Genomic DNA, 26,154 nt, shown 5'->3' on the forward strand with positions numbered 1-26,154 from the left:
ACCACCAATCACCTGCAGGCAAGACAAATGCTTAGCAAGGCATCGTAACAGAGTTGGAGACGTGGAGTTAGACTGAGTTGAGGGGAGTAGTTGGTGTCTGTAGTACCCAGTGAGGGGATGAGGGCCTTTTACTCACCATCCTGCCTGGTCCTGCCAGTTTCCGGGCCAGGTGTGAACCTTGTTCAGCAGCTGGCGTACGGCCTCCAGTGCCCACATCAATCCTCCAGGACTCTGCCTGGGGCCCCTTGTTAGCCCCTCCAGCTTTGTCCGATCCTGCAGCCTTCCTGCCAGCCTTGGTTTTGCGGCCGGCCTTAGTGCATTGAGGAGGCAACAACATTATTAATGGCAAAGGTGGATGTTACATCACCATACTGACATACTTGTATTGTATGCGTCCTCAACTTCCTCTCCCAACCTACTGGTCCATAGAGTGACACTGCTCACGATCAGAAGAAGCTCTGATAAGTCCCACAGGCATAGATTAAACTCTTAAATTGGTCATTCTGTGCCACATGGGTGAGGCATGTTTTTCCAAAGCACTAACACTTTTATCAGAATTATATAATATTGTATTGATGTTAATGTTACACTATCTGGTCAAAATCAGATGCCATTCCCTGGCTGTAACCACTGGAATACTGTTCAACTACACTACACTTCTGATTCTGGATGATCTGCTGCACTTACTTTATGCAAATACTATTAGTGTGTCATTTTGGATCAAATGAGTGTGCTCATTGAATATATTATCAAATGTGTAGAGTTTCTACAGGCAGCTGTTCTTACCTGGAGGAGGTCCTGCTGTTCTGGGGACTTCCTGTCATGGGGCTGCAGGGGAGGAAACTTCAGTCCAGGCTCTGACCAACAGGGTGGCAGGGGCAACTGGGAGGCAGTTGTGTCACGGAGACACGCAGGCTGGACACACACACACACACACCATGTACACACACATACACACAAACAAACAAGGTGTGGTAGGTTGAGTTGAGGTTACAATTAGCAGTGAACCACGACAAGAGAGAGAGAGGTGCCTCGAACACAACTTTTGTATCTTTTGATGAAGAAATATAACTTGGAATTATGAAATATGACTAGATCAGGTCAGTGTCAAGCACAACTTTTAGACTCACAATAAATAAAGACATTATTCTCAATAATCTAGAGAACCAAATATTTTCGTGTTTGAATCGTTGTAACTACTTCAAGATGACCAGCCTTACCTTCTGTTTACTCCTCAATTCTAGTCTTTTTGGTTTTGAGATGTCATCCATGTTTTTGCACTTGGTAAGTATGACAAATTAAGAAATCACTTCTATAAAAAGAAAAGTTTCTTGACTCTTTACCTACGAAGCATTTTCTTTCATCACTGACATATTTTACTTCTTAGGATGAGTTTTTATCATTTGCTAAAGTGCGTCACAATCTCTGTATGCGTCATAATGTCCAGACTGCGCGGTGTCTCTCCCAAAGCAATGCGACAGAAAAGTGCGATTGCAAGTTTAAATAAAAGTACGTTTTTCAAATAAATTGAATGGGAAACTGTTAACTGTGTGAATTTTACAGCGAGTCTACGTCCTGTACCCCAGTGCTATCCAAATACTATACTGTAGTCTCTCTGGATAGGAGCGTCTGCTAAATGCTACATTACTAAATGGAAATGCTATTTTCAAGTAAACCACACAGTGAGGAATCAGCTTTGCTGTTAAAATATAAAGACTTAAGTTTTATTGACACACGCAAGTGCACGAGTTGCATGCCAATCTCATCAGCGCATTTAATTGGTTATCACATTATAATTGAGAGCGCATATGAGGACATGCCGCCGGCCCTGAATTTCATAGGGTGTGCCCCAGCAAATTCTCAAGGTTGAGTTTATACAATTTACTTTGTCAGTGCATTCAGTTGGGTTGATAATCAAAAGAAACAGTGTGATTTCATCCTAAAACAGATCACACTGACTCTAATAAACTGTATTTCATCCTATCCACATACTACTGACAAGATTTAGGCTGAATCCCAATACTCTGTCTTAACCCTAGCCCTTACCCCTAGCCCTTAGCTTTGCGCGTTTCCGTGAGAGTAAGTGGTGTCCCAATACTCTTTTTGATTATGATTTTTAATTTGTTTTCATATATTTTATATAGCGCTTTCTCTAAGTCCAGTATTCACTCAGACAGTCATACCGGTGGTGGTAAGCTTCAACTGTAGCCACAGCTGCCCTGGGACAGACTGACAGAAGCGTGGCTACCAATCAGCGCCCTACGACCACAACTAACATTCATTCACCCAAATTCATACGATACAATGTCTTTACGATGGTGGGGGAAACTGGAGTTCCCGGAGGAAAGCCATGCAGGCGTGGGGAGAACATGTCAACTCCACACAGAAAAGACCTGGAACGACAGAGGGCCAGAGGGAAAATATGGCATTTTGAAAGTAGCCTACATTTACGGTAGCTATCTAATGGTAGACTACAGAGTAAGTGTGATATTTTTATGTCAGTTTTGGAGCGACAGAGGGAAAATATTTTAGACGACACATTCAATAGAACCGAACGAGGAACCAAAATTTACATTCTAATCAGGTCCAAATCCTACCGGTTGCGTAGGAACTGGTTCCATAGTGGAACTGGGTTTCGGTACCAAACCCTAATGATAGGCATGCATTCCTAAATTCATTCATTTTCATACACTTGCCCTGTTTATATCATATTGAAGAGGGCTTTCAAATTACATTAACATGCGTGATTATTTAAGGAAAATCATCCTTTATCAACATTTCAAACAGCATTTTTTTTTTACAATAATCTTCTCCGTTCGTTCTACTTTGTCAACCAATTTTATTACAAAATAAAGGAACACTTTGAGCATATGAAATATACATAATTATGTGGGCAATAAAAAAAAACATTATTTTGTTTAAAAGTTATGACCCTTCTGGTGATAAGTGGAAAAGCCAGACCCCCGCCCCCCCCCCCCCCCCAAAGAACTAGCGCTATCTAGCTACAGACGTGGACAAAATTGTTGGTACCCCTCAGTCAATGAAAGAAAAACTCACAATTTTCACAGAAAAAACTTTAATCTGACAAAAGTAATCAATAAAAATTCTATGAATGTTAACCAATGAAAGTCAGACATTACTTTTCAACCATGCTTCAACGGAATTATTTAAAAAAATAAATTCATGGAACAGGCCTAGACAAAAATGATGGTACCCCCAACTTAATATTTTGTTGCACAACCTTTTGAGGCAATCACTGCAATCAGACGATTCCTGTAACTGTCAATGAGACTTCTGCACCTCTCAGCAGGTATTTTGGCCCACTCCTCATGAGCAAACTGCTCCAGTTGTTTCCGATTTGAAGGGTGTCTTTTCCAGACTGCATGTTTCAGCTCCTTCCAAAGATGCTCAATAGGATTGAGGTCAGGGCTCATAGAAGGCCACTTTAGAATAGTCCAATGTTTTCCTCTTAGCCATTCTTGGGTGTTTTTAGCTGTATGTTTTGGGTCATTGTCCTGTTGCAAGACCCATGACCTGCGACTGAGACCAAGCTTTCTGACACTGGCCAGCACATTTCTCTCTAGAATCCCTTGATAGTCTTCAGATTTCATTGTACCCTGCACAGATTCAAGACACCCTGTGCCAGATGCAGCAAAGCAGCCCCAGAACATAACAGAGCCTCCTCCATGTTTCACAGTAGGGACAGTGTTCTTTTCTTGATATGCTTCATTTTTCCTTCTGTGAACATAGAGCTGATGGGCCTTGGCAAAAAGTTCAATTTTAGTCTCATCTGTCCATAGGACATTCTCCCAGAAGCTTTGTGGCTTGTCAACATGTAGTTTGGCATATTCCAGTCTAGCTTTTTTATGATTTGTTTTCAACAATGGTGTTTTCCTTGGTCATCTCCCATGTAGTCCACTTTGGCTCAAACAACGACGGATGGTGCGATCTGACACTGATGTTCCTTGAGCATGAAGTTCACCTTGGATCTCTTTGGAAGTCTTTCTGGGCTCTTTTGTTACCATTCGGATTATCCGTCTTTTTGATTTTTCATCAATTTTCCACCTGCGGCCACGTCCAGGGGGGTTGGCTACAGTCCCATGGATCTTAAATTTCTGAATAATATGTGCAACTGTAGTCACAGGAACATCTAGCTGCTTGGAGATGGTATTATAGCCTTTACCTTTATCATGCTTGTCTATAATTTTCTTTCTAATCTCCTGAGACAACTCTTTCCTTCGCTTCCTCTGGTCCATGTTGAGTGTGGTGCAGACCATGTCACCAGACAACACATTGACTACCTGGAGGCCTATATATAGGCCCACTGACTGATTACAAGATTGTAGACAAATGTGATGCTAATTAGTGGACAAAACTTGAATTAACATGTCCCTTTGGTCACGTTATTTCAGTCTTTTATAGGGGTACCATCATTTTTGTCTAGGCCTGTTCCATTAGTTTATTTTTTTAAATAATTCAGTTGAAGCATGGTTGAAAAGCAATGTCTTTCATTTGTTAACATTCATAGAATTTTTATTTATTATTACTTTTGTCAGATAAACGTTTTTTCTGTGACCATTGTGAGTTTTTCTTTCATTGACCGAGGGGTACCAACAATTTTGTCCACGTCTGTATATTCCTCTCCATAACTAAAAGGCTTTTTCTTTTTTCCACCATCAAATTGGCCAAACAAGTAATAGATATTTAGCTTAGAAGGTACATAGTGTAGCTAGCTAATGTTTATTTAGCAAGCTTCACAGAAATATGCAACAAACAAGGCTATACAGTACTACTACTGGGACAGTTTGGCCCCAGACATCACTGCTTTGGGGTTTTTCTATTGTGGACACGCAGGTGACTCTTCAGATGGCTTCTTGTTTTAGCTGAATAGTCACAGAGGTCACAGCTGTAGGGCTTCTCTCCAGTGTGGATCCTGCTGTGAATTGTGAAACTGCCAACACTGCTAAAGGTTTTACCACAGAGGTCACAGTAGAACTTCTCTCCAGAGTGGATTCTGCGGTGAACTGTTAAACCGTTACTACTGCTAAAGGCTTTATCACAGAGGTCACAGCTGTAGGGCTTCTCTCCAGTGTGGGTTCTGCGGTGTATTGTGAAACTGTTAGCATGGCTAAAGGTTTTACCACAGACGTCACAGCTGTAGGGCTTCTCTCCAGTGTGGACTCTGCGGTGAATTGTTAAACTGTTACTACTGATAAAGGTTTTATGACAGACGTCACAGCTGTAGGGCTTCTCTCCAGTGTGGATTCTGTTGTGAATTGTGAAATCGCTAGCCTGGCTAAAGGTTTTACCACAGAGGTCACAGCTATAGCGTCTCTCTCCAGTGTGGATTCTGCGGTGAATTGTGAAACTGTTAGCATGGCTAAAGGTTTTATCACAGAGGTCACAGTTGTAGGGCTTCTCTCCAGTGTGGATTCTACGGTGAACTTTTAAACTGTTAGCACTGCTTAAGGTTTTATGACAGAGGTCACAGTTGTAGGTAATCTCTCGAGTGTGGATCTCGCAGTGAACTTTGAAATTGCCAGAGTGACTAAAGGTTTTACCACAGAGGTCACAGCTGTAGGGTTTCTCTCCAGTGTGGATCCTACGGTGAACTTTGACATTTGCAGCTTGGCTAAAGGTTTTATCACAAAGGTCACAGCTGTAGGGCTTCTCTCCAGCGTGGATCTTCATGTGTTTTTTAAGGTTATTGGATATGGAAAAGCTCTTCCCACATATATCACAGTGAGGTGTCTTCATAATTCAGCTCCCTCTGGATCCTGTATCTAGTCTCCGGAAGATGTTTTCTCTCTAGTTGATCCTCTGTCTGGTTACTGCTGTTTCTGGTTGAGTTTCTCTCTGGTTGAGTCTCTGCTCAAGTTTCTGTAGTCTCTCTGGAGCCTTAAGGTGTCTTCTGTCTAGTCTCCGCCCATGATCAAGTATGATTGGCCTGTAAGGGATCTGGAAGAAACAGTTCCAATGAGAACTCACCTTTCACATGAAGGAACTCTTGTCTGTCTATTGTTCACTTAGCATATGTAATGTTGATCATTTGGTGAGAAGTGTAGGTTTCTCAGATTTCTCTTTTACTGGAGAAACACAACACTGTGATAAATACATAATCTCTGGCATACAACTCCTTATAGTAATTTAGTTTTCTTCAAAATAATAATAGCCTATAATAAGCATTACATGTAAATTAACAATAAAATGACTGGATTGGAATTACAACGTTTTAAATCCGATAATATAATTATACTATATTGCATGTGTCTCATTTTCAATTTAAAAACCGATAGTTACAACATAGAAAAGAAATTACGGAACGTTTATGAGCGCTCAATTTATATTAGCTGCACTGCAACAATACAGAACACAGCTATCTTTATGCTGCCCACGAGGGCGGTCATATTAAAAGTTCACACAACTGGAGTAAGGAGCTTGAGACTCACAAGACTGCATCTACATAACATTAAATCATATTACATACGCTTTCCACAACGTACTAAAATATCCCCATTAATAAAGACAAGCACTGAATCTACCAAACAACACAATCGAGATAGCTCGTACCGAAATCAGTTTAAACACAAGCACAAAGTCGCAAATTGTAGATACAACGTCAAAAGCTAGCACTTACCTTCATGAGTGCTACATAGCTTTGATCTTTAAATACATTAGGTCTCAAATGTTAAAACGTAAGGAAACTTCACTTTACTTATGACAAACTACATTGATTTAGAGCTCAAGTAACGCTAACCAAGTCAATAGGTGATGAAACGACCGGCGAGAGTAGCCTCTTGCAGTCGGGGCGGAGTTAAAAACCACTCTGTGAAGTTGGTGAAGTATTTAATGATTGGCCAGACTCACACACGACAACTTTGACGCGTGTTTTGTAATTATTCTGACACCTTCAGTTTCGCCAATACTCAAATCCAGACCAAACTGTTTAATTGAATAGAAAATGTGTCGAAGAAAGGTTTTTAGTGCGCCTGTTCACTAACGAAAAGACTAAGTTTAATTATAAATAAAGTAAAGTAAGCAAACAGCGCTTGATCGGCCATGACTGACATCAACGCAGCAAACCACGAGAAGCTGTTATGTCCGAATTCATATAGCTGTTTTAACTCCTCCCCGACTGCAAGCGGCTACTCTCGCTGGTCGTTTCATGCAGCCGCAGTCCATGTCGAACTTACCTAATGATACAAACACACGATATGCAGTTTCACATTTGAAACACCAGGTAGCACCAGAACGGTAAAAGGGCTACAATGAAAGGAATGCATGTATATTTTCATTCAATTCAATTTTCAGAAATGGGGTTTCCAGAGAGAAATCAATCAAGTCGAGTTAACCTGTGATTGCACTACCATTTAGTGGGGAAAGTGCAACATTGCATTGAGAGATGAAGGATGAGATGGAAATAGAGATGAAGAGATAGAGGGATAAAGAGAGGAAGAGAGATGGAGAGAAAGAGATGGATACAGAGAGATAGACTAAAGACTATAGATGTGTTTGAAGCACACATCTTTCTTCTACAGGCTAAATAATGAGACATGTCTTTCAGCTTCACATGTCTTTATTCAGCTGTTCAGGTCATCATAACCACCAGCAGGAGTTCAAAGTAGCAGAGAGACAACTATGAACTGATCACTTAAACAACAGCAGTTATAAACACTTCCATCTCAATAGTGAGTAGCACATGTACCCAAACATTGCAACACATTGTTAGTTTACATTTACATTTATTCATTTAGCAGATGCTTTTATCCAAAGCGACTTCCAAGAGAGAGCTTTACAAAGTGCATTGGTCACTAATAATAACAACAATATAGCCCCAAAACATTGCGAGTAGCCAAAACATGAAGCACATATTGTGAACAACCAAAATAAGTGCCAAAGGGAAAAACCACAAGAGCATGTAGTTAAACAAGTTACAATTAAACAACATGAACGAGCGAGTACAAAAATGTAACTCAGTTACCACTAACCACAAGAGCAACAAGCCTCTAAGCAAGAGTCATTGTGATCCTTGAGGAAACTAACATCGGGTCAAGCAAACCATTCTTAAGTACCGTTGTACTCCCGGAACAAGTGCGTCTTGAGCCTTTTCTTGAAGGTGGAGAGACAGTCAGTGTCTCTGATGGAGGTGGGCAGTTGATTCCACCACTGGGGGGCCAGACAGGAGAAGAGCTTGTGTTGGGACAGGGCGGTCTTGAGAGGTGGGACCACCAGTCGGTTGTCTGAAGAAGATCGTAGGTGGCGGGTGGGGGGAGGAGAGACTTGATGTAGTCGGGTGCAGTCCTGACTTAGAGTTAAAACTCTATTTACCGAGTAGCAGGACAGGAAGTAGACAGTGATTTCTATCGTCTAGTAGAGCCAAGACTAAATGATCCTATACAATCATCAAGGTGAAAGAAGAAGAAATTGTACAACAAAACAACAATGATTATAGACCAACTAAAACAATGACAGGGTTCTGTATGATTGTATGAAGGTATCACTCCTCTACAAGACCCTCTACCACAGCTTTATAATCTCTGCACTGGTACCATTGTTACCCATCCCTAACCCAGGGTAGAGTGTTTGGGTGAAGGAGGTCTGGACTCTGTGGAGGAGGGTAACTGAGTCAGAGACGACACTGTAGAAGGACAGAGTACCTGCCTTGTGATCCAGGTACACTCCTACTCTGCAGGACTGAGGGCCTGATACTGCAGTAACAACTATGTTATGTCTGAGCGTGTAACCATCACTGGAGCACAGTAACCTCCAGGACTTGTTATTGTGACCAAAGCCATCGTTAACGTTTGTTCTGCTGATGTCTTTATGTGACACTGCTATGGCAACACGGCCACCTCTCCACTCCACTTCCCAGTAACAGCGTCCAGACAGAGCCTCTCTACACAGCACCTGACAAAGCCTGGTGAACCTCTCTGGATGGTCAGGATATGGCTGCTGCTGCATTAGACGTGTGACCTTCCTGTTCCCCTTAGACAGAGAGAGGACTGCATATGCCGTGTTTGGGTTCAGTGTGAGCTTACAGGAATCTGGGAGCAGAGCAGAGACCAGATCAGAGTTAATAACACATCCATTCATGTGTCCCCATGTTAAAGCTGCTGTTGTTCTGGATCAGATTTATCATTCAACACTTGTCAGTGGAGAGAGACCTGGACACTTCAGAGACTCACATCGTAAGAGGTCTGCTCTGGTCTTGGGCTCTGGAGGCAGGAACACATCCACTGTGGAGACTGGAGACACACACACAGATATACAGACACACACACAGATATACAGACACACACACACATACACTACCTTATCAAGTTGATACAAGCATGTGCTTATGTGACAGATGTCTGTCCTATCACATTATGTTTGTCCATGAGGCTTAATGTGCTGTTCCTCCAGACCTGCTGTGTCTAACCAGCTCACCTGTGGTGGAAATGTTGGAGCATACGCTCTGGATCAGCTTCTCTAGTTTGTCTCTCAGCTTAGAGACCACCTCAGTCACATGTTTGAAGGACTGAAGAGGAGGAACAGAGATGCTGGGGACATCTGAAAATACACTGGTACTGGAGAGAGACTGGTAGTTCTGGAGACAGGGAGGGGGGAGGAGGGGAGAGGTGGGGGGAGAAAGAGAGAGCGTGTGGGAGAGAGAGCGTGTGGGAGAGAGAGGGGGGGATAAGAGGGAGAGAGAGAGATGGGGGAGATAAAGAAAGAGGAGGGAGAGAAAGGGGAGGGGAAAAGATACATATGTTGAGACAGACAAGAAATTACACACAAACATAGACAAACACGACCATGCACAAAATGACAAAGTAACACACACACTATTCACACGCTGAGCAGATCCTACATAGATGACCAGACAGTGAGAGTAGCTTCACATCTGAGCTGCCAGGGTAGTCTAGTTACCCGGAGAAAGTGGATGTTGTCCTTTGTGTGTGAGAGCTTCTCCAGCTCAGCGTCTCTCCTCCTCAGCTCAGCTATCTCCTGCTCCAGTCTCTCCAGCAGTACTTCAGCCTGACTCACTGCTGCCCCCTGTTGGGCTCTGATGAGGTCCTTCACCTCACAGCGCCTTCTCACAATGGAGCGGATCAGCTCAGTGAAAATCCTCTCACTGTCCTCCACTGCTGCCTGGCCAGAGCGCTGGAGAGAGAGGGGGAGGAAGAGAAGAAGAAAGGGGAGAGAGAAGGTGAGAGGGGAGGGGAAAGGAGAGGTGGGGGGAGAAGAGAGGGAGAGAGGGGAAGGAGGAGAGAGGAGAGAGAGAAAGAGAGGGAAAGACAACAAAAAAAGATAGAGAGAAATCAATCAAGATGACCCTCCAGTGACACCAATTTTCGTAAGAGTCCACCTGTCCTATCCAGGTATCTCCCAGTAGCACAGCTACAGTAGTGGAGATCCTGATGCTGACCTTGAAAGACTCCACAGCCTGTTGAAGCTCCTTCAGCTCCTTCTCTTTCTGCTGGACTCTCTGCTGGACTTCCTGCTGACTCAGGACAAGCTTGTCCTGGAGAACAACACACATGACAACACCACAGTAGGAGTTACAGTACAGGACTCGGGTGGAGTGGACCTCTGTCAGAACACACTGAACACCAATACTGAACACATCTGCTAAACATGTCCAGTACAGCCATTAGCTACATAGCTTAATGTGGTCTGTCTAGTATTTGTTTATCACAAGAGTATGTAGCTTTGTGTGAGGGGTGAAGAGATTTCTTAGCAGTTTTGGTACAGAGGCAGAATGCTAACATTGGCTTGCTAGCTTGGCTAACTTCACACTTGGAGCTAGCTTACCTTTATCCTTCTTTTCTAATCACAATAGACATTTTACTGGCTCCAGTCGCCTCAGTAAGTCAAGATCAAGGTATTTTTATTTTGTACCCGCAGGCAAAATAAAACAATGAAAGAATGTCTGTCAATGTGAAATTTGGCAAGCTTCCTAAGGCAACTCATACGCCGATGACCTTTCTTACAGACCATTTCACAATTCAAATCAAATGTCGATTTGGAATCAATGACTATACCTAGGTATTTGTAACTCTCCACACAATCCACAACCTGTCCTTTAATAGATGTGGTAACGTGATCTGCAGTAGAAGTTCTAAAATCAATAATCATATTGGATATTGTGTTGTAGAATGTACACACTGTCGTGTGTTGTCTACCGGACACTGTTCAGCTGATAAGCTTCACCCGTCTCCACTTTCCCACTCACATGTAATTCAGTGATTTCCGGAGTTGTGGGCCTGACCAATCTTAAAATATTGTAGCGGCCCGAAGTTTCCGAGTTTTAAGACTGAGACTGATCAAAGGCCGACTAAATATGTGGTAAATTCTGAGATGAGACTGAAATTACTAAAACAGTTCTGGTCTTACCTGATTCTCCTTCCTCTCAGCTTTGGCTGACACCGTGTCATGGCCTTTATGTTCATCCATGGTACACAGTATGCAGATACACTGCTGGTCTGTCCGACAGAAGACCTCCAGCAGCTTGTCATGACTGGAGCAGATCATTTCCTGCAGTCCAGACGTGGCTTCCACCAGCTTGTGATTCTTCATCTTAGGAACCTGATAGTGGGGCTGGAGGTGAGTCTGGCAGTAGGACAACAAACACACCAGACAGGACTTGAGGGCTTTCTCATTCCCTGGCCCAGTGCAGAGGTCACAGGTCACCTCTCCTGGCCCAGCTGGACTGGTCAGCTCAGAGGGGGCGGCCTGGGCTCCCCCCCTCTCTTTCAGCTTCTCCACCACCTCAGCCAGCATGTTGTTCCTTTTCAGAGCAGGCCTCAGAGTGAAGCTCTGTCTGCACTGGGGGCAGCTGTAGATTCCCTTATGCTCAACCTGGTCCCAGTAGCCCTCGATACAGCTGCTACAGTAGCTGTGACCACAGGCGAGGGTGACAGGATCCTTTAAGAGGTCCAGACAGATGGAACAGGAGAACTGGTCCTGGTCCAGCACAATTCCCTGCTGGGCCATGCTGAAGTAGTAGTGATGGTCACTCTCTCTCACACACAAACACAAGTGGAGAGGGAGCGAGAGAAAGAGTGATAAGTTTCGTTTCTTCAGAATAACAACTGTTGTGGAAGAAGGATTGATTTCCTGTTTCTGTCAGAGGGTGGAGTTTAGCTGGTGGTGGAGAGAAGAGAGAGATAATCAGAGAGAGAGAGTGAGAGATCGATAAACAGTGAGAGGGGGGTGGAGCTGTGGGTGGAGAGACATAGAGAGAGAGTAAGACACTTCCTGTTTCCAACCAGCCTGTCTCCTTTGCTCCCAGTCAGCTCACAATGAACCCAAACACACTCAGTCCTCTCTGTCTGAGGAAAATAAATGTATTCTCTCTCTCTCTCTCTCTCTCTCTCTCTCTCTCTATCTCTCTCTCACAAGCAGTTTTTCTCTTTCTCCACTCTCTCTCACATACTCACTCTCTCTCCCTTTCTCCCTTCTCTCCACCCCCCGAAACTCCACCCCCTGACAGAACCTGGAAATCCCTCCCTCTTCCCACGAGCAAGTTGTGTAAAAAGTAGCTCCTGCCACACCCATGCCCCTGGTGAGGACAGTTCCCTTGTTATTGTCAATCTTTTGCCACGCCAGCATCATAGACTGGTAAAAAGGTGTTAGCTCCGCCCTTCCCAGGGTGGGTGAGGAACTGTCTCTCATAACTGAGCTCCCCCGCCCTCCTTAAAAGGGTCCAAGCAACACCCCTCCACCTCACTTCTGGATGCGTCAGTAACCTCTGCGCAGCTTGTAAACGAAAAGCATCGACTTGACTTCTCAAATCCACCAAGCCCTGACCCCCCTCCTGCACTGGCAGGTAGAGCACTGGGGCCCGGATCCAATGCTGACCCGAAAAAAAACCCCACCAACAAGTCTTCTGCAGCTCCTGAAGCAAGCCGGCCGGAGGTTCCAGTGCACTCAAACGATGCCAGAGGGTGGAGGCAGCCAGATTGTTTCCAACCAACACTCTCCCCCTGAAGGACATTAGTGGCAACAACTATCTCGAACTAGACAACTTGGCAACTTTACAAAGTGGATAGGTCACTGATAATAACAACAAGTAATAACACAAGAGCAGTGTTTCTCAAACTTTTTCAGACCACTTAGCCAATAAATAAAAACTTAAAAATACAACTTTTGAGAGTGCTTAATGATCCGAGTGTTAATCAGGCACGGAGCCAGACGTTGTAAACATTAGAGCCCGAATCTAGGATTTGATGTGATGCAAGATAGAGATCTCCACACTTAATGCGAACATTTTTTTTAGCTTTATGTAAAATAAACATAGCCGTTTTTCAATTGGTAAAACCTTGTCTAGTGATGCCATCACTCCGGCCCTGCTATCATCCATCCTCCCTGACGCATACTGTTACGGTTGTGCCACCCGGCTCAGCAATCAGTAGCCTATCTGAGAAAAGGTTTTGGAAAAGACGGGTTATGGACCCAACCAACTCTATTTGGGAGGGTAGAACTCCCTCACATGGTACAACCCGTGCAGAGGCTGCTGTGTCAGAATGCGGAACGTGTGTAGCCTACTTTAATAGATTAGGCTACTACTGAATGTGTTTTCTTTGTTCTGAGTTGTATGTTAGAAATATCGCAATAATTCACTTGTGGCCGTCTCGGACCACTACGGGGGAAGTGGTGGACCACCAGTGGTCCGCGGACCACACTTTGAGAACGACTGCACAAGAGCAACAAGTCTCTAAGCAAGAGTCATTGTGATCCTTGAGGAAACTAACATCGGGTCAAGCAAACCATTCTTAAGTACCGTTGTACTCCCGGAACAAGTGCGTTTTCTTGAAGGTGGAGAGACAGTCAGTGTCTCTGATGGAGGTAAAGAGTTGATTCCACCACTGAGGGGCCAGACAGGAGAAGAGCATGTGTTGGGACCGGGCGGTCTTGAGCGGTGGGACCACAAGGCGGTTGTCTGAAGAAGACCGTAGGTGGCGGGTGGGGGTGTAAGGCTGCAGGAGAGACTTGATGTAGTCGGGTGCAGTCCTGTTCACTGCTCGGAAGGTCAGTACTAGGGTCTTGAATCTGATACGGGCCATGATGGGTAGCCAGTGGAGAGAGATCAGGAGCGGGGTAACATGGGAGCGTCTGAGTAGATTGTAGACCAGGCGGGCCGCTGCGTTCTGAATCCTCTGAAGAGGGCGGTTTGCGCATGCTGGGAGACCGGCGAGCAGCGAGTTGCAGTAGTCCAACTTGAAGAGTACAAGTGCTTGGTCTAGCAGCTGGGTGGAGTGCTCAGACAAGTATCTCCTGATCTTCCGGATGTTGTAGAGGGTGAATCTACACGACCGGGAGACTGCAGCAATGTAGGCCGTGAGGGAGACCTCGTCATCCATGGTAACCCCAAGGTTCTTGGCAGAGGATGAAGAGGTAACCGTCGCAGATCCCAGGGTGATTGACAGATTGTGGGAGATGGAGGGTTTGGCCGGGATGATGAGAAGTTCTGTTTTGGCGAGGTTCAGCTGGAGATGGTGCTCGGTCATCCATGTGGAGATGTCTGTGGGGCAGGCCTCAATCCTAGCTGAGATCCCCGGATCGGTCGGGGGGCACGACAGGTGGTCCAAGTGAGGTAGTGTACAGAGCGAAGAGGAGGCGTGCAAGGACGGAGCCCTGTGGGACACCAGTGGAAAGCTGGCCAGGGCCTGACAGTTTGCCTCCCCAGGAGACCTGGCAGGAGCTTCCCGACAGGTAGGATGAGATCCACTGGAGTGCAGTAACAGTGATGCCCATATCAGAAAGTCTGGAGAGCAGGATTTGGTGATTAACCGTATCAAACGCTGCAGAAAGGTCCAGCAGAATGATGATGGATGACCTGAAGCCGCTCTGGCAGACTGGAGGGCAGTGGTGACTGAAAGGAGGGCAGTCTCTGTGGAGTGGCCGGTCTTGAACCCCGATTGGTTGGGGTCAAGCAGGTTGTTCTGAGAGAGAAAGTTTGACAGTTGTTTAGCTACAGCACGTTCACTTGTTTTTGAAAAGAAGGGTAACAGTGATACTGGTCTGTAGTTCTGGAGGACTCTGGCCTGTTTGAAGGCAGAGGGAAAAGTGCCAGAGGTAAGAGAGGAGTTTAGGACATGGAGAAGAAAAGTTATGATGGAGGGGGAGATGGTTTGAAAGAGAGGGGAGGGGACAGGATCAAGCGGACAAGAGGTGGGGCGATGATAGAGAATGAGATCTGAGATCTCTGCCTCGGACAGGGGAGAGAAAGAGTTTAGACATTTAGTTGGGTCAGTCATGGAGGGTGAGAGGGTAGGAAAGGTGGGTTAGGGAACCAACTGCTAATGTCGGCAACTTTTTTCAAAAAAAAATAGGAGAAGTCGTCTGCTGTTAGGGTGGAGGGAGGGGGTGGGGGAGGTGGGTTAAAATGGGTGGAGAAGTTAGAAAAAAGTTTGTGGGGGTTTGAAGCAGAGTTCATTTTGTTCAGAAAGTAGAGGGTTTTAGCACCAGTTATGTGAGAAGAGAAGGATTTAAGGAGGGAGTGATACTTATCAAGGTCCAGACCGTCTTTGGACTTGCACCATCTCCTCTCAGCTGCCCAAAGGGTGGACCGTTCTTCATAAATAACATCCGTAAGCCACGGGCAGGAGGGAGAAGATCGTGCAGGCCTGGTTGACAGGGGACAGAGAGTCAACTGATGCAGTTAAAGTGGTTAACAAGGTGTCAGTAGCAGTGTTAGTGGGGTGGGACGAGAACTTGTCAATGGGAGGGAGGGAGGATGTTAAAATAGAGAAATGGGAGGGGGATAGGGAGTGGAGGTTGCGTCGGAAAGTTACGAGGGGAGGTAGGAGGAGTTGGAGGGAGAGAGACAGAGAATTGGATAAAGTAGTGATCAGAAATGTGGAGTGGGGTTGCAGAGGTTAGGTCAGTGATACAGTTACGTGTCAGGATGAGGTCTAGCTGATTGCCTGCCTTGTGGGTCACCAGTGTGCTCAGCAGCGTCAGGTCAAACGAGGTCAGGAGAGACAAGAAGTCGACGGCCTGCGTTCCTGGGCGGTGGATGTTGAAGTCCCCAAGCACTATCAGGGGGGTTCCATCATCCGGGAGGACGCTGAGGAGCATGTCTAGCTCCTCCACAAAGTCAGCTAGCGGTCCTGGTGGGCAATAAAGAACAATTAAGTATGCTTTTATAGGATCAGTTAGCGTCACATAATGGTGTTCAAATGATTTGGCAGTAACCGGGGATGGAGTGGATGTGTATTAAATATGTGTGGAAAGAAGCAACCCTGTCCCACAACTCACCCCGCCCGGTTGAGCGGGGTGAGTGAGTGAAGAAGAGATGGTTGACGGAGACAGCAGCTGGAGTTGCAGTGTTCTCTGGGCGGATCCATGAGGAGAAGATCTGGATAGGTACTGAAGGTTAGAAGGTGACCGTATATACTTTGTGACATATCTACGTCTAATGCAATGAACAGGGATTCTAAGGAAACACATGCTAGCTATGAATATGTTCTAGGTAAAATAGAATATAGATAGGGTTATGCTTATCAGAAGAGGTGATCCGGCCCATCGGCCTTCCTCGGTGGACTCCCGAAGGTAGACTCCCTTGTCTTTGTTTGTGTCTTTGAGTCTTGGTGCGCCGAGGCTGCCGGACGAGGCTGCTTCTGTAGTGCTAGCCAACTTAAATGTGCTAATGCGCAGATACAAAGACCCCAATTACTGTCAAACAAAAGGTGGCTCGAGTACCCCGAGTACCCTGAAACCGGAAATGACTCACTGGCTACTCTTTGACGAGTTTAAACTAGTTATCTAACTGATGTCCCTGGAGCTCTACCCATGAGACTAAGTTTTAGCTAAATGCAATATAACAGCAGCCTTGATTACTCGCAGTCAATACGGCGGTCCCGGTGTTCACTCAGCAAGACACTATACGATCACCTTTACCATCACAAAGACATCACAATACAACAAACGCACCGATGACATGAACATATTCCCAAACCCAAAAGACTCCATCACTTCAAAGAGATACGAATGACTAACATGGTCAAATGCTTTTTCCTGATCAACTAACAGAATTCAGTTACGAGGGGACCCAAATCATACCCTCCGAGCTTTGCCCAATCAATGACATCCCGCATCAGAAAATGTTTGTCCATTATTGTCCTTCCTGGAACACAGTAGGACTGGTCTCTCTGCACTATGATGTCAAGCACCAACTTCAGCCTGTTTGTCAAGCATCTGGATAAGATTTTGTAGTCCAAACATAAAAGAGACACAGGTCTCCAGTTCTTGAGCAGCCCTAGATCTCCCTTTTTAGGCGACAATACTGCCCACCAACAGCTGCTTGGTGGCATGTGTACCCCAAAAGCCTCCTGGTAAACCTCCAGTGGGTCAGGACCCAAAACGCCCAAAAAGTGTCTGTAGAACTCGGCTGGTAGGTCATCCAGTCCTGGGGACTTCCCCACTGACATCTGCTGGACTGCAGCGGTGAGTTCTCTTGTGGAGTGATTCCCACCTCCAAAGCCTCCGTGTGGTCTGCCCTGAGCTTTGGCAGGTCCTGCAAGCCTCCCTCTGGTCTGCTCTGAGCTGGCTAAGGCGATTGGTAATGACAGATCCAGACTGGCTCTGGGCAGATTTTAATGTTTAAGTTTCAGATTCCAGGTTTTAAACTTCGACTGAGTACCCGCCTTCAATGAAGTTAACGGTTGTCAATGAAGCGATCCCAGACTCTCTGTTCAAATGAAATGTACGAGGGTCTGGTTTTATTAGGACCAGGCTACTGCACGTGAGGAGTGCGCGCCGTTTCTCTATTTTGATTTTCAGCAGTTACTTCCGTCTTACGACACCTAGTGGCAGCGTGTTGTACAAAGCCATTTCAAAATAAAGGCAAATAACATATTACTGAGTAAAACAGGAAACAAAGCATATAAAACGGATTATTTGCAATACTAGAAATTGCTTGCAAGGTCATTTACACTGTTTCTTTTGATGAATCCAAATGAATGCACTGACAAAGTAAATTGTTGAAACTGAAACTTGAGAATTTTCTGGGGCACAACATATTAAATACAGGGTGCGGCGGCATGGGCGGCGGCCATGTACGGTGGCCCTGTATATGTTGGATATATCCAAAGACTTACAGTAGGCCTATAGTATTTGGATAGCACTGGGGTACAGGACGGAGACTCGCTGTACAATTCACACTGTTAACAATTTCCCATTCAATTTATTTGAAAAACTCACTTTTATTTAAACTTGCAATCGCACTTTTCTGTCGCATTGCTTTGGGTGAGACACCGCACAGTCTGGATATTATGACGCATACAGAGATTGTGACGCACTTTACCAAATGATAATAACTCATCCTAAGAAGTAAAATATGTCAGTGATGAAAGAAAATGCTTCGTAGGCAAAGAGTCAAGAAACTTTTCATTTTATAGAAGTGATTTCTTAATTTGTCATCCTTACCAAGTGCAAAAACATGGATGACATCTCAAAACATAAAATACTTGAATTGAGGAGTAAACAGAAGGTAAGGATGGACGTGTTGAGGTAGCTACAACGATTCGAACACGAAAATATTTGGTTCTCTAGATTATTGAGAATAATTTCTTTATTTATTGTGAGTCTAAAAGTTGTGTTTGACACTGACCTGACCTAGTCATATTTCATAATTCCAAGTTATATTTCCTCATCAAAAGATGACAAAAGTTCTGTTCGAGGCACCTCTCTCTCTCTTGTGGTGTTTCACTGCTAATTGTAACCTCAACTCCACCTACCGCACCTTGTTTGTTTGTGTGCATGTGTGTTTACATGGTGTGTGTGTGTGTGTGTCCAGCCTGCGTGTCTCCGTGACACAACTGCCTCCCAGTTGCCCCTGCCACCCTGTTGGTCAGAGCCTGGACTGAAGTTTCCTCCCCTGCAGCCCCATGACAGGAGGTCCCCAGAACAGCAGGACCTCCTCCAGGTAAGAACAGCTGCCTGTAGAAACTCTACACATTTGATAATATATTCAATGAGCACACTCATTTGATCCAAAATGACACACTAATATTATTTGCATAAAGTAAGTGCAGCAGATCATCCAGAATCAGAAGTGTAGTGTAGGTGAACAGTATTCCAGTGGTTACAGCCAGGGAATGGCATCTGATTTTGACCAGATAGTGTAACATTAACATCAATACAATATTATATAATTCTGATAAAAGTGTTAGTGCTTTGGAAAAACATGCCTCACCCATGTGTCACAGAATGACCAATTTAAGAGTTTAATCTATGCCTGTGGGACTTATCAGAGCTTCTTCTGATCGTGAGCAGTGTCACTCTATGGACCAGTAGGTTGGGAGAGGAAGTTGAGGAAGCATACAATACAAGTATGTCAGTATGGTGATGTAACATCCACCTTTGCCATTAATAATGTTGTTGCCTCCTCAATGCACTAAGGCCGGCCGCAAAACCAAGGCTGGCAGGAAGGCTGCAGGATCGGACAAAGCTGGAGGGGCTAACAAGGGGCCCCAGGCAGAGTCCTGGAGGATTGATGTGGGCACTGGAGGCCGTACGCCAGCTGCTGAACAAGGTTCACACCTGGCCCGGAAACTGGCAGGACCAGGCAGGATGGTGAGTAAAAGGCCCTCATCCCCTCACTGGGTACTACAGACACCAACTACTCCCCTCAACCTAATCAACCTCGTCTCCAACTCTGATAACTTCTCTGTTACGATGCCTTGCTAAGCATTTGTCTTGCCTGCAGGTGATTGGTGGTGCATGTGTGAAGATGCCTCCCATGTCCCAGACCAGCTACTGTGAGTATTGGTTTATTCATGTATCAAAAGTACAACATTCATGATTGAATGATCCCTTTTTATCAAGAGAGGGATCCACCAATCACACTGTGACTCTCCTCTACATGTAGGTGTTCTTCCACCAATAAGACCATCAGCCTCTGTGCCACTCAGCCAAGAGGAACCCAAGACCCTAAAGTGCAGGTCCACACCAGATGATGGGGAGAGAACAAACTTCTCTCTACCTCCACCTTCATCTCCACCCGCATCACCTCCGTCTCCACCTCTGACTACACGCCGACCTCAGGCTCAGTCTCCACCGTCTTCACCTCCCACCCTGGATGACCCAGTGACCCGGGAGACCACGCCCCAGTCTCTGTTTGAAGCTATTATGTCCCATTCGTAAGTGTCCCTGTTAACGTCCTCTTTAGGCTACTGCCCTGATGAACACAATTTTACAATGTGTCGTTAGTTGTCATTGTACTGTAGAGAGAGTGTGACAAATGTGTTCTTTTTCTTCTTACAGTCAATGGAGACTCATCAAAACGGTCCTGTTGAGAAAGGTAGATAAGATGTTTATTTTCTAACACAATATTTTTTTACTCAGCTTGACAATAACTATGTGTATCTGTACTGCGATTTAACGTCCTCCCCCTTTTTTTACGCTGCCTTTCTCTCTTTTCTCTCTGCGCCCTGTTTTTCTGTCTCTCTCTCTCTCTCTCTCTCTCTCTCTCTCTCTCTCTCTCTCTCTCTCTCTCTCTCTCTCTCTCTCTCTCTCAGAACAAGAACATAGCTGAGCTGGAGAAGCATTTAGAGGAGATGATGGAGTGGGTTCTCCATGTGGTCAATGAGGGAGTGCTGCCCGCCATGGCCCTTTACCAGGTCCATCACCTCAACCAAGACCTGCTGTGTGCCGCTTCCTCCCACAGCAACTGTGTCTCCATGAGCAGCAGATCTTCTTTGGCAGATCTGCTGTCTCCAGTCCGCTCTGGGGTGTGGAGTGAGAAGGTATGTTTCATCCCTGTGGCTTCTCCAGACCTCAGGAGGGAGAGTTCATCCTCTCGTCAGTCCCAGGTCCGGGCCTCTTCTCAGGGCTCAGACCAACCTGACATCCCCCATGGTGTTCTGAGAAGCAGGAGGAGCAGCAGCAGTAGCCAGGGAGAGCTGCTGGGAAACATGGTCCAGGGAAGGGAGGAGAAGGAGGCTTGCACACCCTCGTGTCAGGAAAGCCTCCCTCTCTACACCCAGCAGGAGGAGTGCAGCTCTGCCAGCAAGGAGCAGGAGGAAGAGAACCTGCAGAAGGAGACCACTCCTTTCTCCTCTAAGTCAGCCACTAGGAGCCCTAGTCCCAGGAGTGAGGCAAACAGTGTTGCTAGTTGCCACAACCTTAACCTCACTGCTCAGAAAATGCTGGACGCGGTTGTGCAGATGGCACACTCGGCCTCCAGATCAGTCACTGATGACGAAGACTGCGAAAGTGACGATGGCTCCTCTGTCTCGTCCTTCGACCAGGCAGAGTACGACCTGGACCGCCTGCTGGTGTCCCAAAGCACGGGTACGAGGGTGTTGCAGGCGAGGATCGACTGCTTCTCCGATGAGCTGATTATTCACATATATAATCTGCTCCCGGAGACACAGATGGGACGTTTTCCCTCGGCATGCCGCTGTCACTCCCAGCCCAACGTCCAGAACTGGGAGGCAAAGCAGTGCTTGGATTGGGAGCTCTTCAGGCCTCTGATGTACAACTTCCTCCACTTGGCATTCAAACAACTAATGGAGAACTTCCTTGGCCTGGTCATCTTTCTTCCGGACGAACGTGTCCCGATGAACGATCACCTTAAATGGATGTGGAAGGAGGACAGGGCTGACTCTGACAGCAATGCATCCTTAGATGACGGTGACAGCAGCGACTCGTCTCTGGACTGGTCCATCAAGTTTCCGCCGGGCCCCAGCCAAGGGATTGTTGGTAGAAACATCTCACAGAGCACACCGCGGCCATCTTCCTCTGCCAGCCAGGACCAGAGGGGGGCACTAGAGGCCATATCTGAGGTGTTAACCATAAAGGTGGGAGATGTCCTTCACTGTACCTGCAATGACCCAGAAAAAGCCATGGTCATGGTCAACAAAGGTAGAGACATTTTTTACTCAATCACTATATTGACCCCGAAGGGAATTCAGGTGTTCAGGCAACTAGTAACACTGTGTTACTGGAGTTGTAAGTGTTACAGTACTGCTGAATGACAGTGTAGGTATAGTTAAAAACTCTAATATTAATGTTAGCGATCAAAGTCAATCACTGTTTAAAGGAAAGTATAGGAAATAGCTATAATAATAATAGGATACTTAACAGTGTGAGTGTGTTTTGTTGTGCTAGGCCTTGATGCTGAGGCCATGGCCAGGCTGGCGGATCTCCTTAGAAGCTCCTCTTCTGAAGCCACTGACGAGGAAGGGACAACAGGAAGTCCCAACCCAGGGTTGAGTTTAGGTTTCACCAACCAGGAAGTTTGCCAGTCGGAGAATGCTGATATCATTTTCCCCAACAACGAAGAAATGTCAGATTGCCTGACCAAGGCCATCAACGTTGCCAGGGAAATGAATATCGAGGAAGATGGGAAGGATGATGGAGCTTCTGGTTTCTCTAAGCAGGTCCAGGAGCTTTCCTGGTTGCCTCCTGCTGTGTGGGATGTTACCGTCCGTTTTCAAACAGGTTGTGAGGAGAAGGAGAATGCTCAGGACTCTGCTGGCTTGGAAAAGGCCAATGGAAGCTCCTGCTTCAGAAGAAATGGGAGGATAGATGACGGATCTGAGCTTTCTGACGATAGCTCCTCATCCGCCTCCACCTCCCGGTTCTGCCACTCCTCCTCTTCCTCCACCTCTGATTTATCCTCCTCCACCTCCTGGTTTTGTCACTCCTCCTCTTCCTCCACCTCAGATTTATCCTCCTCTTTGCACTCCCAAACCTCCAACAGCTCCTCCATCTCCAGGAGCTCCATGGCTCTGGACCCCTGCCCAGATGGGGACAATCTGGACCATCTAAGAAAGACCAAACCCTCCGGCCTCCAAAGATGGTTCACCTTGGTAAGCTGAAAACAACTCCACACACACTGGCACTGGGTAGACCTGACCTGAACGCAATCTAGGACAAGAAAGGATTCAAAGTATGCATTTGTAGAATACATTATGTATGAGTAGTAAACAGTAGATGTAGTTATTTAGCAGATTTCTTTATTCAAAGCCACACACACGGAGGATTTGAACCTCTGACATCTTGATCTACAGCCAAATGCTCTACCACATAGCTACACCCATACCACGACATTAGATAGATAGTTACAGTTAATGTCGTTCAGTCAAGACACTGACATATCAGATTTCAGCATTTATTGATAACCATAGACATGGAAATAGGTTTGACTTTGGCAGTGTATGTATCTAGGAGACCCAGTCCCTACCTTAGCGAGCAGCATTAACGAGCAACATACATACATAGAATATGAGGCAGGGAGCAAATAGAGATATAATCCCCCTGATGGATAGAACATACAGACAACAAGGGGGAGAAGGGGAGGGTGGAGGTTGGCAGCAGCACAGATCATACAGCAACCAGGGGTGAGTGTGTGTGTGTATCTGCGCAGCCTTTGAATGCCGCTTAATCGGACGTAGCTCAATGGGCTTGAGCAGGCTAACACAGGTGTAGGTAATGAGCGGATGACGCGCGCTGCCAGAGTGCCATGCCTGAACTAGACTTTGCTCATTTATTTCCTGTCAACAAAATGTAAAACACTTAATCATTTTAAGGAATTATGTTTGTCTTTGGTCTCACTTCCATCCCAGATGAGAAAGAAGACCAATGCTGTCACCAAGGTCACACATAGTTCTGCTGCCAAAGGACAGAAGAAGACCAACTCAGTTACTCCCCTCAACTGTGGAAGTGAGATCATGATATATTGTCATGATATACTGTCAGATCATTTTTGTTCATTTAGGCTTTCCCACTTTAGTTGGCTCTCCCACCATTTCACACACACACACACACGCACACACACACAAACACACACACAAACGCACACACACACACACACACATACACAGAGAGAGAGAGAGAGAGAGAGAGAGAGAGAGAGAGAGAGAGAGACACAACACTCATACTCTTTTCAAGTAAATGGACAGTGCTGGTTGTGTGACATCATCTCCTGTTGTGTGATGGTGTTCCCTGTCCAGGCCCAGATCCTGCTGAGTCCTCCAGCGTAGAGAAACAGAAGAAGAAGAAGTCCATTAAAGGATTCTTCCGCAGGATCTCTGCAGCTCTTTCCAAGGCGTTCTGTTGTAGCTGCGAGACTCACTAGTAGAGGCAGCCGCTTGCTTCCTGACCTGACTTCGGAGACAGAGAGGATCTGTCACTTCAACAACCACCATAGCCATTTCCCACTCTGAAATGCATAACAGAGCTATTCATAATTTTAGTAATAATAAATATTTCCCTTGTAATTGCTAAGCTGTTTGTGTTTAGGCTTGTGACATCTCCATATCAGGATTGCAGCCACGCAGAGGCTAATTATTGTGTGTCACAATAAAAGTACACAGACACTTTACTTCTGTATAAAACTGAAGGTGAAGAAACGTTTTAAATAAAGTCACATATTACAATTGAATTAACATATCCATGAAGATACATACACATTTGTCTCAATGTCCTCATGTATGCTTCAGAAAATAACATTGATAACAGATAACCTTATGAGAACTGGGACTTAGGAAGTAGAATAGCTGATCACTGTGCCGCACACCGAGTAGTGCCCCAGATCAAATCAAATGTGTTTGTATAGCCCTTTATACACGCAAGCATGTCACAGAGGGCTTCACATACGCCCATAGAACTGCCCCTCAACCAACCTAAACCCTCAAGGAAGACAAGGAAAAACTTGTACCACCCCTAGGGAGAGGAGGGGTGTCAAATAGGAAGTGAAATGTGAGGAAGAGGGGGGACAGAGAGGATGGGATAAGAGAGACAGTAAAATGGAGACGGAGGGACGGGAAGCATTTGCTAACGAAGGGAGAACAATTGGTAGGGGTGGTGGGGTTTGGAAGGGGTGCAGGGTGCTCGAGCACCTGTCCAGATTTAGACAGCATACAAATCTTAGCATGTCCACCTAGTGTCTAAATTGTTGACAACTGATACAGCTGGTGATGAAGCAACCAGTTCTACCAATGCCTGGCACTGGAGAGGGGCAGGAGACCACAACTGGTTAACATACACACATGCACACACACACAAACACACACACATACAACCTAAACTGGAACTTTCCTGCAGTGGACAATGATTGATCCAGGGCTGTGTGGGAGGGACTTTTGGTTGTCCTCCACCAACTGCAGCAGAGGGGCTGAACATTCTAGGGTCTGGTGGTCATGCCAAATCGAGTAACAGTAATGGGCTCTCAATTATAATGTGATAACCAATGAGATCCGCTGATGAGATTGACATGCAACCCGTGCATGTAGCGTGCGTGTGTCAATAAAGCTTCACTCTTTATATTTCAACAGCAAAGCTGATTCCTCACTGTGTGGTTAACGTGAAAGTAGCATTTACATTTAGTCAATTAGCATTTAGCAGACGCTCTTATCCAGAGCGACTTACAGTATGGTAGTTGGATAGCCCTGGGTAAAGGACGTAGAATCGCTGTACAACTCACACTGTTACACAACAACAATTTCCCTACCAATTTAGTTGAAAAACTTTAGTTTATTTAAACTTGCAATCGCACTTTTCTGTCGCATCGCTTTGGGAGAGACACCGCGCAGTCTGGACATTATGACGCATACAGAGATTGTGACGCACTTTAGCAAATGATAATAATTCATCCTAAGAAGTAAAATATGTCAGTGATGAAAGAAAATGCTTCGTAGGCAAAGAAACTTTTCATTTTATAGAAGTGATTTCTTAATTTGTCATCCTTACCAAGTGCAAAAACATGGATGACATCTCAAAACATAAAAGACTAGAATTGAGGAGTAAACAGAAGGTAAGGCTGGTCATCTTGAAGTAGCTACAACGATTCAAACACGAAAATATTTGGTTCTCTAGATTACTGAGAATAATTTCTTTATTTATTGTGAGTCTAAAAGTTGTGTTTGACACTGACCTGACCTAGTCATATTTCATAATTCCAAGTTATATTTCCTCATCAAAAGATAACAAAAGTTCTGTTCGAGGCACCTCTCTCTCTCTCTTGTCGTGTTTCACTGCTAATTGTAATCTCAACTCCACCTACCGCAGCCTTGTTTGTGTGCATGTGTGTTTACATGGTGCACCATGTAACGTGTGTGTGTGTCCAGCCTGCGTGTCTCCGTGACACAACTGCCTCCCAGTTGCCCCTGCCACCCTGTTGGTCAGAGCCTGGACTGAAGTTTCCTCCCCTGAAGC

At 45.5% G+C, this 26,154-nt stretch overlaps 3 protein-coding genes and 2 long non-coding RNA genes across 10 annotated transcripts; 3 read left to right on the forward strand and 2 right to left on the reverse strand.

The window, feature by feature from the left end:
• Positions 1 to 4,491: 4,491 nt before the first annotated feature.
• LOC146234540 (uncharacterized) lies at positions 4,492 to 6,790 on the reverse strand. The gene is made up of 2 exons (XM_084688123.1): positions 6,638 to 6,790; positions 4,492 to 5,958 (listed from the first exon to the last, which is right to left on the reverse strand). The coding sequence occupies exon 2, from the start codon at positions 5,755 to 5,757 to the stop codon at positions 4,819 to 4,821; it is 939 nt and encodes a 312-aa protein (XP_084544249.1). The 5' UTR covers positions 5,758 to 5,958; positions 6,638 to 6,790; the 3' UTR covers positions 4,492 to 4,818.
• A 768-nt stretch (positions 6,791 to 7,558) lies between these two features.
• Positions 7,559 to 17,760, reverse strand: LOC146234541 (tripartite motif-containing protein 16-like). Of its 6 annotated transcripts, none has more exons than XM_084688844.1 (8): positions 16,249 to 17,760; positions 15,919 to 16,100; positions 11,380 to 14,930; positions 10,412 to 10,507; positions 9,913 to 10,146; positions 9,430 to 9,589; positions 9,186 to 9,245; positions 7,559 to 9,044 (listed from the first exon to the last, which is right to left on the reverse strand). In XM_084688844.1, exons 3-8 carry the CDS (start codon positions 11,977 to 11,979, stop codon positions 8,518 to 8,520), a joined length of 1,677 nt encoding a protein of 558 aa, XP_084544970.1. In that variant the 5' UTR covers positions 11,980 to 14,930; positions 15,919 to 16,100; positions 16,249 to 17,760; the 3' UTR covers positions 7,559 to 8,517. The 6 variants fall into 6 exon arrangements, with proteins under 6 accessions (XP_084544970.1, XP_084544969.1, XP_084544971.1 ...); XM_084688843.1 differs by having other exon boundaries at positions 15,511 to 16,100; XM_084688845.1 differs by lacking the exons at positions 15,919 to 16,100; positions 16,249 to 17,760 and having other exon boundaries at positions 11,380 to 12,129; positions 13,769 to 15,289.
• A 364-nt stretch (positions 17,761 to 18,124) lies between these two features.
• On the forward strand, positions 18,125 to 19,556 carry LOC146234542 (uncharacterized). The gene is made up of 3 exons (XR_014741560.1): positions 18,125 to 18,481; positions 18,788 to 18,916; positions 19,393 to 19,556. It is a non-coding gene; the product is annotated as an uncharacterized LOC146234542 (long non-coding RNA).
• Positions 19,557 to 19,698: 142 nt separating this feature from the next.
• LOC146234543 (uncharacterized) lies at positions 19,699 to 20,414 on the forward strand. Its single transcript, XR_014741611.1, has 3 exons — positions 19,699 to 19,751; positions 19,862 to 20,132; positions 20,257 to 20,414. It is a non-coding gene; the product is annotated as an uncharacterized LOC146234543 (long non-coding RNA).
• An 88-nt stretch (positions 20,415 to 20,502) lies between these two features.
• LOC146234544 (uncharacterized) lies at positions 20,503 to 23,712 on the forward strand. Its single transcript, XM_084688848.1, has 2 exons — positions 20,503 to 22,808; positions 23,565 to 23,712. The coding sequence occupies exon 1, from the start codon at positions 20,550 to 20,552 to the stop codon at positions 21,969 to 21,971; it is 1,422 nt and encodes a 473-aa protein (XP_084544974.1). The 5' UTR covers positions 20,503 to 20,549; the 3' UTR covers positions 21,972 to 22,808; positions 23,565 to 23,712.
• Positions 23,713 to 26,154: the final 2,442 nt, after the last annotated feature.

This window comes from Hypomesus nipponensis, chromosome 23 (genome assembly GCF_054491055.1).
Source record: "Hypomesus nipponensis isolate SF chromosome 23, ASM5449105v1, whole genome shotgun sequence".
Taxonomy (NCBI): Eukaryota; Metazoa; Chordata; class Actinopteri; order Osmeriformes; family Osmeridae; genus Hypomesus; species Hypomesus nipponensis.

Bases quoted from the DNA above. Each gene is read 5' to 3' on its own strand.
- LOC146234544 (XM_084688848.1), top strand. From the start codon at position 20,550: ATGATGGAGTGGGTTCTCCATGTGGTCAATGAGGGAGTGCTGCCCGCC.
- LOC146234541 (XM_084688844.1), bottom strand. From the start codon at position 11,979: ATGGCCCAGCAGGGAATTGTGCTGGACCAGGACCAGTTCTCCTGTTCC. The intron at 9,590-9,912 runs GTAACTAGACTA...CCCTGTCTCCAG, and splicing joins ACAACATCCACTTTCTCCGG to AACTACCAGTCTCTCTCCAG. The intron at 9,246-9,429 runs GTGAGCTGGTTA...GTGTGTCTCCAG, and splicing joins CTCCAACATTTCCACCACAG to TCTCCACAGTGGATGTGTTC.
- LOC146234540 (XM_084688123.1), bottom strand. From the start codon at position 5,757: ATGAAGACACCTCACTGTGATATATGTGGGAAGAGCTTTTCCATATCC.